The 16,104-nt window shown below is 48.7% G+C and overlaps 1 protein-coding gene across 4 annotated transcripts in view; it reads left to right on the forward strand.

The window, feature by feature from the left end:
• LOC138801675 (integrin alpha-M-like) overlaps window positions 1-16,104 on the forward strand; it is an 84,351-nt gene that overhangs the window by 27,265 nt on the left and 40,982 nt on the right. For all 4 annotated transcript variants that reach the window (XM_069984732.1, XM_069984735.1, XM_069984733.1 and 1 more), the window contains 11 exons: window positions 3,814-4,050; window positions 4,242-4,372; window positions 4,840-4,994; window positions 5,186-5,337; window positions 5,411-5,515; window positions 5,731-5,804; window positions 13,716-13,857; window positions 13,933-14,028; window positions 14,110-14,189; window positions 14,353-14,436; window positions 14,676-14,742. In XM_069984732.1, coding sequence (XP_069840833.1) covers window positions 3,814-4,050; window positions 4,242-4,372; window positions 4,840-4,994; window positions 5,186-5,337; window positions 5,411-5,515; window positions 5,731-5,804; window positions 13,716-13,857; window positions 13,933-14,028; window positions 14,110-14,189; window positions 14,353-14,436; window positions 14,676-14,742 — 1,323 coding nt within the window. The remainder of the gene's footprint in view (window positions 1-3,813; window positions 4,051-4,241; window positions 4,373-4,839; window positions 4,995-5,185; window positions 5,338-5,410; window positions 5,516-5,730; window positions 5,805-13,715; window positions 13,858-13,932; window positions 14,029-14,109; window positions 14,190-14,352; window positions 14,437-14,675; window positions 14,743-16,104) is intronic.

Genomic DNA, 16,104 nt, shown 5'->3' on the forward strand with positions numbered 1-16,104 from the left:
AGGAGGCCGTAGTGTCCAGAGCATGGAGCAGATACCAGGAGACAGGCCAGTACACCAGGAGGAGGGGCCGTAGTGTCCAGAGCATGGAGCAGATACCAGGAGACAGGCCAGTACACCAGGAGGAGGGGGCCGTAGTGTCCAGAGCATGGAGCAGATACCAGGAGACAGGCCAGTATACCAGGAGGAGGAGGCCGTAGTGACAAGAGCATGGAGCAGATACCAGGAGACAGGCCAGTATACCAAGAGAAGGAGGCTGTAGTGTCCAGAGCATGGAGCAGATACCAGCAGACAGGCCAGTACACAAGGAGACATGAAGAAGGAGGCCATAGTGTCCAGAGCATGGAGCAGATACCAGGAGACAGGCCAGTACACCAGGAGAAGGAGGCTGTAGTGTCCAGAGCATGGAGCAGATACCAGGAGACAGGCCAGTACACCAGGAGGAGGGGGCTGCAGTGTCCAGAGCATGGAGCAGATACCAGGAGACATAGAGGGGGCCATAGTGTCTAGAGCATGGAGCAGATACCAGGAGACAGGCCAGTTCACCAGGAGGAGGGGGCCGTAGTGTCCAGAGCATGGAGCAGATACCAGGAGACAGGCCAGTACACCAGGAGTAGGGGGCCGTAGTGTCCAGAGCATGGAGCAGATACCAGGAGACAGGCCAGTACACCAGGAGTAGGGGGCCGTAGTGTCCAAAGCATGGAGCAGATACCAGCAGACAGGCCAGTATACCAAGAGGAGGAGGCCGTAGTGACAAGAGCATGGAGCAGATACCAGGAGACAGGCCAGTACACCAGGAAGAGGGGGCCGTAGTGTTCAGAGCATGGAGCAGATACCAGGAGACAGGCCAGTACACCAGGAAGAGGGGGCCGTAGTGTTCAGAGCATGGAGCAGATATCAGGAGACATAGAGGGGGCTGTAGTGTCCAGAGCATGGAGCAGATACCAGGAGACAGGCCAGTACACCAGGAGACATGGAGGAGGCCAGAGTGTCCAGAGCATGGAGCAGATGCCAGGAGACAGTAATAGTACGCTCCGTCCCCTGTGTCTGTCAGTAATAGTACGCTCCGTCCCCTGTGTCTGTCAGTAATAGTACGCTCCGTACCCTGTGTCTGTCAGTAATAGTACGCTCCGTCCCCTGTGTCTGTCAGTAATAGTACGCTCCGTCCCCTGTGTCTGTCAGTATTAGTACGCTCCGTCCCCTGTGTCTGTCAGTAATAGTACGCTCCGTCCCCTGTGTCTGTCAGTAATAGTACGCTCCGTCCCCTGTGTCTGTCAGTAATAGTACGCTCCGTCCCCTGTGTCTGTCAGTAATAGTACGCTCCGTCCCCTGTGTCTGTCAGTAATAGTACGCTCCGTCCCCTGTGTCTGTCAGTAATAGTACGCTCCGTCCCCTGTGTCTGTCAGTAATAGTACGCTCCGTCCCCTGTGTCTGTCAGTAATAGTACGCTCCGTCCCCTGTGTCTGTCAGTAATAGTACGCTCCGTCCCCTGTGTCTGTCAGTAATAGTACGCTCCGTCCCCTGTGTCTGTCAGTAATAGTACGCTCCGTCCCCTGTGTCTGTCAGTAATAGTACGCTCCGTCCCCTGTGTCTGTCAGTAATAGTACGCTCCGTCCCCTGTGTCTGTCAGTAATAGTACACTCCGTCCCCTGTGTCTGTCAGTAATAGTACGCTCCGTCCCCTGTGTCTGTCAGTAATAGTACGCTCCGTCCCCTGTGTCTGTCAGTATTAGTACGCTCCCGGGCTCTTCCTCCCTGGTGTTACCTGTTCCGGCCCCCACCTGAAGCAGAGCAGGATACTTTCATTTTGTTCCTCCTGTGTAGCTTCATTTAGCTTCCTCCTCCTGCTGTCGGGACTTGGGGGAGGAGGGAGGATGATGACAGCAGCACGGCAGGCTGCACAGCACAGACAGCACATGGAGGCCTGGAAGCTGTCTGCAGGGGTGTCTGTGCTCTGCCTGCCATCCTGATGACCATGAGGCCAGAAGTCCTGACCCTCTCTAAGGATGGAGAAGGTGAGGAGACTGCACCATACAAGATTAGACAAGTGTGTCTGTAGCCAGTGTATGGCAGTGCATGGGTGTCTGTAGCCAGTGTATGGCAGTGCATGGGTGTCTGTAGCCAGTGTATGGCAGTGCATGGGTGTCTGTAGCCAGTGTATGGCAGTGCATGGGTGTCTGTAGCCAGTGTATGGCAGTACATGGGTGTCTGTAGCCAGTGTATGGCAGTGCATGGGTGTCTGTAGCCAGTGTATGGCAGTGCATGGGTGTCTGTAGCCAGTGTATGGCAGTGCATGGGTGTCTGTAGCCAGTGTATGGCAGTACATGGGTGTCTGTAGCCAGTGTATGGCAGTACATGGGTGTCTGTAGCCAGTGTATGGCAGTGCATGGGTGTCTGTAGCCAGTGTATGGCAGTGCATGGGTGTCTGTAGCCAGTGTATGGCAGTGCATGGGTGTCTGTAGCCAGTGTATGGCAGTGCATGGGTGTCTGTACTTAGTGCATGGGTGTCTGTAGCCAGTGTATGGCAGTACATGGGTGTCTGTAGCCAGTGTATGGCAGTGCATGGGTGTCTGTAGCCAGTGTATGGCAGTACATGGGTGTCTGTAGCCAGTGTATGGCAGTGCATGGGTGTCTGTAGCCAGTGTATGGCAGTGCATGGGTGTCTGTACTTAGTGCATGGGTGTCTGTATCCAGTGTATGGCAGTACATGGGTGTCTGTAGTCAGCGCATGGGTGTCTGTACTTAGTGCATGGGTGTCTGTACTTAGTGTATGGGTGTCTGTAGCCAGTGTATGGCAGTGCATGGGTGTCTGTACTTAGTGTATGGGTGTCTGTAGCCAGTGTATGGCAGTACATGGGTGTCTGTAGCCAGTGTATGGCAGTGCATGGGTGTCTGTACTTAGTGCATGGGTGTCTGTAGCCAGTGTATGGCAGTACATGGGTGTCTGTATCCAGTGTATGGCAGTACATGGGTGTCTGTAGCCAGTGTATGGCGGTGCTCACACTGAGTAAAAGTGGTAGTATTCCATACGGAGCCCCTGCTGCGGAATCTGCTCAGAATCCTGCCTACCTTGACATAGCAGACGCTCCTGCACGCATCACGTCTGTTATATCACCTGTTCGGAGGAAGGAAGAAGACCCCGCCGCTGGGGAGGGGCTGAAAACAAACTTTGCACAGGGCGCCATCTACCCTAAAGCTGGCCCTGGTCATACAGACACCTCATTAGGAGCATACCCGGGCCTTGTAGGGAGGTCATACATACACTTCATCAGGAGCATGCCCGGGCCTTGTAGGGAATTCATACAGACACCTCATAAGGAGCATGCCCGGGCCTTGTAGGGAGGTCATGGGATGTTCATTTTGATTTACATTGATCATTTTTATGTTTTATTGTTCTCATCGCATTCCAATGTAATCAATAAGGATTTACAACTGGAAAATTTCAATAATTTTTTGAGCAGGGTCCTTAGCACACAGGGATTATCTACCTAACCAGGCAGAATGGTTTAATAAACACAACAATCAGCCGAGGAGCCGATCATAAGCTGATCATTGTCGTTCAGTTCAAAGATGATCAGCCACCAATCCCACATCACTCCCTGTAATAGAAGATCCACAATCAGCGGCTGATGAGTATAAAAAAGTCATACTTACCTGTCCGAGACGTGTAATAGGTTCTGTAAGCGACCACCAGTCTAGGGCAGTGAAGGGACCATAGTATGATCACAAGTAGCTCCAAACCCATAGAAGTGAAGCACAGTTGAGCCCTCACCTGGTTTTTTGTAATCATTTGCATGGTATCCATTGTTGGCCTTAGGTAATGGATTCTCATGACCCAAACTACACAAATGTCAGCCTCACCTGTCCGTGGACTCTTCGTGGAGACAGCAGCCAGGCAGTGGGTCATTTTGGTTCCGCTATCTCCATCCTTCCAGACTTGACTGGCGATGAGTTTTGCGACCTGGCGGTGGGTGCTCCCTGCGAGGATAACCATCACGGTGCTGTGTACATCTTTTCCGGCAAGAATGGGGGTTTTAAAACTTCTTATATACAGGTGAGGAAACACTGATGGACTGAGACCTAAGGGTTTTGCAGGGTCTGCTTGTCCCCCTGTCCATGTGACATTACATGAAGGTTGTTGAGCGTCAATGAAGTGCAGTCATGTGTACATTGAGCAAAGTGAATCTGCCACCAGATCTCTACCAGAGAATGGCTGACTGTTTTGGCCTCCTCTGTGCTCTGCAGCGTATCCCCAGCTGGCAGGTCAGAAGAACGTTGATGTACTTTGGAAGATCACTGACTGGGAATTATGACATGACAGGTGACAATCTGCCAGACCTGGCCGTGGGGGCTGAAGGTGAAGTCCTCATCCTGAGGTAAGAAGAGATGGTGGAGATATTGGAAGACCATCTTCCCTGTGTGTTGTTTCTTTGCTCCTCAGCTTTTCACAACTTCTCGGTCTTGGGATAGAGATTTAGAAATTACAGCATAGCCACCATTTCCGGAGATATAATGGCCATAGACCTTTATAGGTTTTAAAGATCTTCCTTACAGTTAAGATGCTAGAAACTCCCAAAATTCATCATAAGTAGCCATTAGATTCATCTTAACAATTTGTCTGCAAAACACAAGATGTTGGCCATAAAGAAGCTACCATCACAGTAGAATGATAAATCCATCAGCAGAAGAGGTGAGAAATGCAGCCTTCCTCAGTCATGGTGGACCATCATATTGCAGAACAGTCCTTTGTTCTTGTGTCATCTATATAAGATCAGGTTGTTCTTCCATCACAATGTTAGGTTTTTGGTCATGGACCATAGGTGACCTCTAAGTGTCCTCCTAGATCTCGTCCTGTCCTGGGTGTCTCTGTCTCCATGATGTTTGATCCTGTTGAGATTTCCCGAGCTCACTATGAATGTGCCGACCATAGCAGACAAGGACCTGTGACCACAGTCACTATCTGTTTTACCATCCACGTAAGAAGTAAAGAAGTTTCTGGTGAGTGAAGCTGATGATCTAAACCCTGTTGAGTTGTGGGTCTCATCTCCATTGCTTTGTACACATGATGGACACCCTGTAATGTGGTTGCCGTTCTGGAGACTTTAGACTGTAGGGTTATTGAGTACTAAGGCCACTATGGGATCTCCTCACTTGAATCACTACTAACCAATGGGATTTTCTCTGGTCAGGTGTGAACTTTGGGCAGCTGACATACAATGTTTACCTGGATGCCGGACGTGCCAACACACGTGCCCTGTTCTCCGGTGCTGGACGTTCTGTGGAGAAGACATTGACAGTACACAATGGTGACAATTGCCAGCGCCACTCCATTGACCTTCCTGTAAGTTGTTCCAGACCCTTCTAGAAGATAACATAGGGGACACCTAACAGTCCTGTCCTCTTCTCTTTCTCAGGAGTGTGTGGAGGACTCTGTAACTCCTCTCAGAACTGCTCTTAGTTATTTCTTAAAAGGAAATCCAGTCCTGAGTGAGGATTCACCGACCAGCCAGATAAGAGAGGTATGAAGGCAGCAGGACACGGCCACTACAGTAAACCAATGGGTGCACCCCGACCACTCATCAGGTTACCTCCTCCAAACATTGCTGCAGCCCCCAGACCTTCAGGAGACTGGTTGGATATGATCATCGTTGCAGGCTCTTGGTATTATCCATCCAACGTAGTCTCCGGCGTCTGTCCTCCATGTAAGACAATTCTTGACACTTTCTCTTTGCAGATTTTATTCGAGAAGAACTGCGGAGGAGACGGCGAGTGTCAGGATGACCTGCGAGTGAATCTGATCTTCAGCAAGTAAGAGGCACATAGGTCTAAAGGTTTCTCAGACTTGGTATATAAGTACACCTTATAAGATGTGGTCAGAGAAGAAACACAGAAGACTGTCGGCAGATAAAGCCCCCCGCTCCATCTAGTCCGCCCTTATATTATTTCCTTTCTTATTATCTATAGGATAGATAGATATATATTAGAGATGAGCGAGTAGTGAAATATTAAAAAATTCGATCCGAATAGCCCCCGATATTCGGCTATTCAATCGAATATCAAATCCCATTATAGTCTATGGGAGAAAAATGGTTGAGACTTGGAAATCAAGATTCGACCACTTGGAGGTCACCAAGTCCACAATGACACCTCAGGAAATCATGGCAACACCTCTGGAATGTATATGGGACAGCAGGGGAAGCATGCCTGGGGGCATCTAACATGCCAAAGTCGCCTCATTATGCCACTATCACAGCCTATCAACTATAGACTCCAAACACAATATAACCGCTTTGTATATTGGCAAAAATACTCTGAAAACTTGTTCCTCTACATTAGCGTAGACAGAAAGCCAAATATTGAGCAAAAGAAACTTTATCATGTACCCCTTTAAATTATGAAAAGCGAAGTTAGAGCTGCTGGGATTACTTTAAACGGCAATAGAGTCTCTCTCCCCATGCTGTTTAGCCAAACAGCAGTCCTTTTGTCCTTTGAGGCAATGGAAAAGCCTGGAATACGTGGGAACAGTAGTCCCACCCATCGCTTTGACTGCTCCAGTAAAGCGAGACCCGGAGCAGCTGAGGAAACAGCTGATGCATTTAATAAAAGTGACAATAACCTACAGTTACTGTCTAAAGCTACCGGTTCGCTTCACCAAGGCCAGGCACCTCGGTGACATGTATCTGTCCTCTAAAATGACAAATAGTATCTTCTCACAAGGTCCATGAGGTGAACCCTCGAAAAATTAGCTTGAGACCCACTTCACTGTTGGCTGCTTTGCTGTGGTGGACAAGTTGAGAACTCTGGATCTATCCAGTTGCTGATCATCTTTATAAGCGTTAGGCGGTCAGCACTGTCCGTGGACAGCCGGCTGCGCTTATCGGTTAGAATTCCTCCGGCTGCGCTGAAGACCCTCTCTGACAGCACACTGGCGGCACGGCACGCCAGCACCTCCAAAGCGTACAGAGACAGCTCCGGCCATGTGTCCAGCTTTTTCACCCAATAGGTGTATGGCGCCGAGGGATCGGGGAGGACAGGGTCAGGGTCTGCCATGTACTCCCTAAACATCCGCCGATACTTGTCCCTCCTGCTGCTAGGAGGCACCTCAGTGGTGGATGTTTTGCGCTGGGGTGCCATTAAATTGTCCCACATTTTGTCCAGTGTTGGCTTGTTGCCCGTGGACCTCGCGGATGTTGTTCCAGTTGAACTCTCCTCTCTTCCGCTAGCGATGGTGGGCGGGAAGATCTCTATCATCGTCTGCAGAAGTTCGAACTTGTATTGGTGTAGCCGCCGGGTTCTCTCCTGTAGGGGAATAAGAGAGCAAACCTGGTCTCTATACCGGGGGTCCAGGAGTGCAAAGATCCAGTATTGGCTACTGTCCATTATACGGACAACGTGTCGGTCCCTTTCCATGAGGTCCAACATGAACTCTGCCATGTGTGCCAGAGTCTGAACAACCAATGGGCTGTCCCCACCAGACGGATGACTCTCCCATTCCTCCTTCTCCTCTCTCCATCCCCGCCTAACCGACGGTACACATCCAACGTTAGTGCTACCCTCCAAAGTATGGGCACCCTCCTCTTCCACATCCTCCTCCAACTTGTCGTTGTCGTCGTCGTCCTCTTCTTCCTCCTAGCCTCACGCTGCGAAACGTCTCCTGACATCCCGGCCTCCTCCCTACACAAGTTGCTCTGCTTTGGGTTTCTTTGATGACGCATAGGAGAGGGATGGTTAGGCTCAATATAGCGTCATCGCTGCTGACCCTCTTGGTGGAGCCGTCGAATGTGCGCAAAACTTCACATATGTTCTCCATCCATGCCCAGTCATGGCTGGCAAACTGAGTTGTAGGCATTCCATCAGAGCTCTCTGTTGCTCACACACCCGGGCCAACGTATAATAGGTGGAATTCCAGCGAGTGGTGAGGTCGAAGATTAGCCGGTGTTGAGGCAAATTGAGTTATTGCTGGATCTTCCTCAGGCTAGCAGCGGGTCCGTGGGACTTACGAAAGTGGGCACACAAGTGCCGCACTTTCACCAGTAGCTCAGGTAGGTCGGAGTACTTTTCAGGAAACGTTGAACCACCAAATTAAAAACGTGGGCCAGGCATGGTACGTGCTCCAAGCTCCAAAGCCGCTACCAGATTACGGCCGTTATCACACACGACCATGCCTGGCTACTGTAACAGTATATATCAGGTTCTCCTTAGTGGGCTACTGTAACAGTATATATCAGGTTCTCCTTAGTGGGCTACTGTAACAGTATATATCAGGTTCTCCTTAGTGGGCTACTGGAACAGTATATATCAGGTGCCCTTAGTGGGCTACTGGAACAGTATATATATATCAGATGCCATTAGTGGGCTACTGGAATATATATCAGGTGCCCTTAGTGGGCTACTGGAACAGTATATATCACGTTCCCTTACTGGGCTACTGGAACAGTATATATCAGGTGCCCTTAGTGGGCTACTGGAACAGTCTATATAAGGTGCCCTTAGTGGGCTACAGGAACAGTATATATCAGGTGCCCTTAGTGGGCTACTGGAACAGTCTATATCAGGTGCCCTTAGTGGGCTACTGGAACAGTCTATATCAGGTGCCCTTAGTGGGCTACTGGAACAGTATATATCAGGTGCTCTTAGTGGGCTACTGGAACAGTCTATATCAGGTGCCCTTAGTGGGCTACTGGAACAGTCTATATCAGGTGCCCTTAGTGGGCTACTGGAACAGTATATATCACGTTCCCTTACTGGGCTACTGGAACAGTCTATATCAGGTGCCCTTAGTGGGCTACTGGAACAGTATATATCAGGTGCCCTTAGTGGGCTACTGGAACAGTCTATATCAGGTGCCCTTAGTGGGCTACTGGAACAGTCTATATCAGGTGCCCTTAGTGGGCTACTGGAACAGTCTATATCAGGTGCCCTTAGTGGGCTACTGGAACAGTCTATATCAGGTGCCCTTAGTGGGCTACTGGAACAGTATATATCAGGTGCCCTTAGTGGGCTACTGGAACAGTATATATCAGGTTCTCCTTAGTGGGCTACTGTAACAGTATATAATCAGGTTCTCCTTAGTGGGCTACTGGAACAGTATATATCAGGTGCCCTTAGTGGGCTACTGGAACAGTATATATATATCAGATGCCATTAGTGGGCTACTGGAATATATATCAGGTGCCCTTAGTGGGCTACTGGAACAGTATATATCACGTTCCCTTACTGGGCTACTGGAACAGTATATATCAGGTGCCCTTAGTGGGCTACTGGAACAGTCTATATAAGGTGCCCTTAGTGGGCTACAGGAACAGTATATATCAGGTGCCCTTAGTGGGCTACTGGAACAGTCTATATCAGGTGCCCTTAGTGGGCTACTGGAACAGTCTATATCAGGTGCCCTTAGTGGGCTACTGGAACAGTATATATCAGGTGCCCTTAGTGGGCTACTGGAACAGTCTATATCAGGTGCCCTTAGTGGGCTACTGGAACAGTCTATATCAGGTGCCCTTAGTGGGCTACTGGAACAGTCTATATCAGGTGCCCTTAGTGGGCTACTGGAACAGTATATATCAGGTGCCCTTAGTGGGCTACTGGAACAGTATATATCACGTTCCCTTACTGGGCTACTGGAACAGTCTATATCAGGTGCCCTTAGTGGGCTACTGGAACAGTATATATCAGGTGCCCTTAGTGGGCTACTGGAACAGTCTATATCAGGTGCCCTTAGTGGGCTACTGGAACAGTATATATCAGGTGCCCTTAGTGGGCTACTGGAACAGTATATATCAGGTGCCCTTAGTGGGCTACTGGAACAGTATATATCAGGTGCCCTTAGTGACCTACTGGAACAGTATACACTCACCGGCCACTTTATTAGGTAAACCTGTCCAACTGCACGTTACCACTTAATTTCTAATCAGCCAATCACATGGCGGCAACTCAGTGCATTTAGGCATGTAGACATGGTCAAGACAATCTCCTGCAGTTCAAACCGAGCATCAGTATGGGGAAGACAGGTGATTTGAGGCCTTTGAACGTGGCATGGTTGTTGGTGCCAGAAGGGCTGGTCTGAGTATTTCAGAAACTGCTGATCTACTGGGATTTTCCCGCACAACCATCTCTAGGGTTTACAGAGAATGGTCCGAAAAAGAAAAACCATCCAGTGAGCGGCAGTTCTGTGGGCGGAAATGCCTTGTTGATGCCAGAGGTCAAAGGAGAATGGGCAGACTGGTTCCAGCTGATAGAAAGGCAACAGTGACTCAAATAGCCAACCGTTACAGCCAAGGTAGGCCGAAGAGCGTCTCTCAACGCACAGTACACAGTATGGGCTACAGCAGCAGAAGACCACCCATTACTAGCATGGTGTACCTAATAAAGTGGCCGGTGAGTGTATATCACGAGCCCTTAGTGGGCTAAACCAGAGACACTACCATGGTGCGTTTACACAGACAGATTTATCTGACAGATTCTTGAAGCCAAAGCCAGGAATGGATCTGAAAAGAGGAGAAATCAGTCTTTCCTTTATGACCTGTTCTCTGTTTATAGTCTGTTCCTGGTCCTGGGATGAATACACCTGATGCTGCTGTTATATCATCTATTTCTTAGCACTGAGAAGCTTTGGATGCAGAGATGACTTTTTCGCTGGATCTTCGCCCTGAAAAGGACATTTGGGTTGTGTAGTAATCCTGCCTGACCAAACCTACTAACACCCATCTCTCCCTGCTCCAGGATCTCTCCCTACTAACACCCATCTCTCCCTGCTCCAGGATCTCTGAATGCGCATCTGCGGTCGAGAGGCAGAAGTCAATTATTAAATATTCGAGGTCATGTGGTTCAGCCATCCAATGAGGGGAGACGCCGTTTTCGCACTGCGTGCGTACTCCCAGGGTCCCTCACAGCCTTCCTGCATGGTGATTGGATTAGAAAAAGCGCCAAATGCGATGGGAGGGATTTCCAATGTTTCCCGCGTATTCGTCACGCTATTCAATTGTATTAGAATCTTTCGAATACCGCAATATTCCATCAAATACCATCTCCATCGAATCGTATTCGCTCATCTCTAATAAATATATATACCAGGTAGGTTACATTCTGTTATAGGAGATTTACCAACCACATGTGTTCAGTTTTGTTTTAAAAACACTTTCCTGCTGAACACTCCATAACATATATAAAGGTTTCCATCATGTCCCCCCTTTCCCTTCTTCCTCCTGTAACATATATATAAAGGTTTCCATCATGTCCTCCCTTTCCCTTCTTCCTCCTGTAACATATATAAAGGTTTCCATCATGTCCCCCCTTTCCCTTCTTCCTCCTGTAACATATATACAGGTTTCCATCATGTCCTCCCTTTCCCTTCTTCCCTCCTGTAACATATATAAAGGTTTCCATCATGTCCTCCCTTTCCCTTCTTCCCTCCTGTAACATATATAAAGGTTTCCATCATGTCCTTCCTTTCCCTTCTTCCTCCTGTAACATATATAAAGGTTTCCATCATGACCTCCCTTTCCCTTCTTCCTCCTGTAACATATATAAAGGTTTCCATCATGTCCCTCCTTTCCCTTCTTCCTTCTGTAACATATATATAAAGGTTTCCATCATGTCCTCCCTTTCCCTTCTTCCTCCTGTAACATATATAAAGGTTTCCATCATGTCCTCCCTTTCCCTTCTTCCTCCTGTAACATATATAAAGGTTTCCATCATGTCCCCCCTTTCCCTTCTTCCTCCTGTAACATATATATAAAGGTTTCCATCATGTCCTCCCTTTCCCTTCTTCCTCCTGTAACATATATAAAGGTTTCCATCATGTCCTCCCTTTCCCTTCTTCCTCCTGTAACATATATATAAAGGTTTCCATCATGTCCTCCCTTTCCCTTCTTCCTCCTGTAACATATATAAAGGTTTCCATCATGTCCTCCCTTTCCCTTCTTCCTCCTGTAACATATATATATAGGTTTCCATCATGTCCCTCCTTTCCCTTCTTCCTCCTGTAACATATATATAAAGGTTTCCATCATGTCCTCCCTTTCCCTTCTTCCTCCTGTAACATATATAAAGGTTTCCATCATGTCCTCCCTTTCCCTTCTTCCTCCTGTAACATATATAAAGGTTTCCATCATGTCCTCCCTTTCCCTTCTTCCTCCTGTAACATATATATAGGTTTCCATCATGTCCCCCCTTTCCCTTCTTCCCCCTGTAACATATATAAAGGTTCCATCATGTCCTCCCTTTCCCTTCTTCCTCCTGTAACATATATAAAGGTTTCCATCATGTCCTCCCTTTCCCTTCTTCCTCCTGTAACATATATAAAGGTTTCCGTCATGTCCTCCCTTTCCCTTCTTCCTCCTGTAACATATATAAAGGTTTCCATCATGTCCTCCCTTTCCCTTCTTCCTCCTGTAACATATATAAAGGTTTCCATCATGTCCTCCCTTTCCCTTCTTCCTCCTGTAACATATATAAAGGTTTCCATCATGTCCCCCCTTTCCCTTCTTCCTCCTGTAACATATATAAATGTTTCCATCATGTCCTCCCTTTCCCTTCTTCCCCCTGTAACATATATAAAGGTTTCCATCATGTCCTCCCTTTCCCTTCTTCCTCCTGTAACATATATAAAGGTTTCCATCATGTCCCTTATTTCCCTTCTTCCTCCTGTAACATATATATAAAGGTTTCCATCATGTCCCCTCTTTCCCTTCTTCCTCCTGTAACATATAAAGGTTTCCATCATGTCCCCCCTTTCCCTTCTTCCTCCTGTAACATATATAAAGGTTTCCATCATGTCCTCCTTTCCCTTCTTCCTCCTGTAACATATATAAAGGTTTCCATCATGCCCCAAGTCCCTGTGAGACAGCAGATCGCTGGCAGTGTGACCTCGGAGCCATAACCCCTCTGGCAGGAGCAGATGAGGGATCAACGACAGTGTGATCCAGAGTTGCAACCTCCACCCCTTTGCCAGATCACCGACAGTGTGACCCCGAGCCCCCCATGTATGGGACCCGTACAGGATTTATGGGGCCCCATAGTAATGGTTAGAGAGCTGCTGACACTCTATCGGGAAAGCTTTCAGAGCTAGTTAGTGGGCTGGATGTGGCCCACAGGCCGTCCAATGCCCAGGTCTACCGTAGACAGTGGTTAGTCAGACATAGGATTGGTTGGCACATGTACAATCCTGTAGACATTGGTTAGTCAGACATAGGATTGGTTGGCACATGTACAGTCCTGTAGACAGTGGTTAGTCAGACATAGGATTGGTTGGCACATGTACAGTCCTGTAGACAGTGGTTAGTCAGACATAGGATTGGTTGGCACATGTACAATCCTGTAGACAGTGGTTAGTCAGACATAGGATTGGTTGGCACATGTACAGTCCTGTTGACAGTGGTTAGTCAGACATAGGATTGGTTGGCACATGTACAGTGCTGTAGACAGTGGTTAGTCAGACATAGGATTGGTTGGCACATGTACAGTCCTGTAGACAGTGGTTAGTCAGACATAGGATTGGTTGGCACATGTACAGTGCTGTAGACAGTGGTTAGTCAGACATAGGATTGGTTGGCACATGTACAGTGCTGTAGACAGTGGTTAGTCAGACATAGGATTGGTTGGCACATGTACAGTCCTGTAGACAGTGGTTAGTCAGACATAGGATTGGTTGGCACTCAGATCATGGAGGGCACTCTCCGTTCTGTCGCTCTCCTGATGGTTTCCTTTGTCTGCTGACAGTCTCACGCAGCTGGTGGTTGGGCTGTTTCCGGATGTCAATGTAACAGTCTCTGTGAAGAACCTGGGGGACGACTCCTACAACACTCGCGTTCTTCTTCCCTTCCCCTCTGGCCTGTCATATCGGAGGGTGTCTGTCCTGGAGGTAGGTCTCAGTCTGTTGGTTGTACTAGGACACTCTCTTTTAACATCCTCTGAGTTATTTTTGTTCATGTTATAGAGCAACAAGAGAGTTATGGTGACATGCACAAATCTCGAGGGCCGGAGGGTGGTGGAGTGTGGAGTCAACAGACCTCTGCTGAGACCAAACACTACGGTAAGGAGAGACCACCAAAGTGTGAGCCATCTACTACCCCTCATACAGGCTCCACAGGCTCAATGCTTTCTGTCTCTTTAGGTTGTCTTTCTGGTTAGTTTCCATTTAGCACCAACGGCGGATCTGGGCGACCTGTTGACTTTGACAGCCAATGTGAGCAGGTAAGTACACCACACCTGATCCACACACAGAGGCCTCCAATACTGAGCAGGAACCTCCGGAACCACTCCATGAGGCCTCAGGCCTTCTAACCCACAACCCCACAAGCTGCAGAGTAACCTGGAGCATTGCTGGGAAGGTGTGACCATGCTTCTCTCTCCGCAGTGACAATGGAGGAGCTTTCAGTCAGAGAAAGACATCATGGTCTGGAGTGAGGGTGCTGTACTCCGTCTATGTAACCGTCAGCAGGTGAGAATGAGATACTCCATAGGGGTGGCACATGGACAGACACATGTGAGTGACACAGCCGATCAGCGATGACATCACCACTACGATAAAAGAGCCCCCCACCTACAAGAGGGGCCTCTGCCATAGGATAGGGTGGTCAGTCAATGATGGGTAGGAGCTGTGGCCCCAGTGTACAAGGGGGGAACAAAACCGATGGCGGGACGTGTGCAGGTCTCACGTCTTTTCTGAATTTGTTTCAGCCTTGAAGAAACCAGCAAATACCAGAACTTTTCTTCATCAGACGACAGTATCAGACACGTGTACAAGGTAAGCGTCCGTGTGACCCGACCGCCCTGAGACCCTGACTATTGACCTCATCATCAAAGGGGTTCTTACGCTATACCGACTATACCCCGGGGTGTAACATAGTCTAGGCCAAACTATACCCCAGGATGTAACATAGCCTAGGCCAGAGTATACCCCGGGGTGTAACATAGCCTAGGCCAAAGTATACCCCAGGGTGTAACATAGCCTAGACCAGAGTATACCCCGGGGTGTAACATAGCCTAGGCCAGACTATACCCCGGGGTGTAACATAGCCTAGGCCAAACTATACCGCGGGGTGTAACATAGCCTAGACCAGAGTATACCCCGGGGTGTAACATAGCCTAGACCAGAGTATACCCTGGGGTGTAACATAGCCTAGGCCAGACTATACCCCGGGATGTAACATAGCCTAGGCCAAACTATACTCCGGGGTGTAACATAGCCTAGGCCAGACTATACCCCGGGGTGTAACATAGCCTAGGCCAAACTATACTCCGGGGTGTAACATAGCCTAGGCCAGACTATACCCCGAGGTGTAACATAGCCTAGGCCAAACTATACCCCGAGGTGTAACATAGCCTAGGCCAGAGTATACCCCGGGGTGTAACATAGCCTAGGCCAGAATATATCCATCTAATGTTGAACCAGGCCACAGTATACCCCGGGGGATAAACTATTTACCTGGGGGTGTAATATAGCCTAGGTCATGCTATATCTCTCCGGGCCATGATGTTATTACTTCACTGGTTTTCTCACTCCTTGCCCAGGCCATAGTATATACTATGGGATATATTTTCATACCCAGGGGTTTATTATAGACTAGGCCATACTATAAACCTGGGGACCGTCTAACCCAGGTCACAGTATACCCCACCAGACTGTATCCCTCCAAGGTATCATGTCACTGGTTTTCTTACCCCTGGCCCAGGCTACAGTATACAGGAGGGGATATATTCTATACCAGGGTGGTGTAACATAGCCCAGGCCACAGTATACAGGAGGGATATATACTATACCGGGGGATGTAACATAGCCCAGGCCACAGTATACAGGAGGGGATATATACTATACCGGGGGATGTAACATAGCCCAGGCCACAGTATACAGGAGGGGATATATACTATACCGGGGGGTGTAACATAGCCCAGGCCACAGTATACAGGAGGGGATATATTCTATACCAGGGGGATGTAACATAGCCCAGGCCACAGTATACAGGAGGGATATATTCTATACCAGGGGATGTAACATAGCCCAGGCCACAGTATACAGGAGGGATATATTCTATACCGGGGGTGTAACATAGCCCAGGCCACAGTATACAGGAGGGATATATACTATACCGGGGGGTGTAACATAGCC

Source organism: Dendropsophus ebraccatus, chromosome 9 (assembly GCF_027789765.1).
Source record: "Dendropsophus ebraccatus isolate aDenEbr1 chromosome 9, aDenEbr1.pat, whole genome shotgun sequence".
Lineage (NCBI taxonomy): Eukaryota > Metazoa > Chordata > Amphibia > Anura > Hylidae > Dendropsophus > Dendropsophus ebraccatus.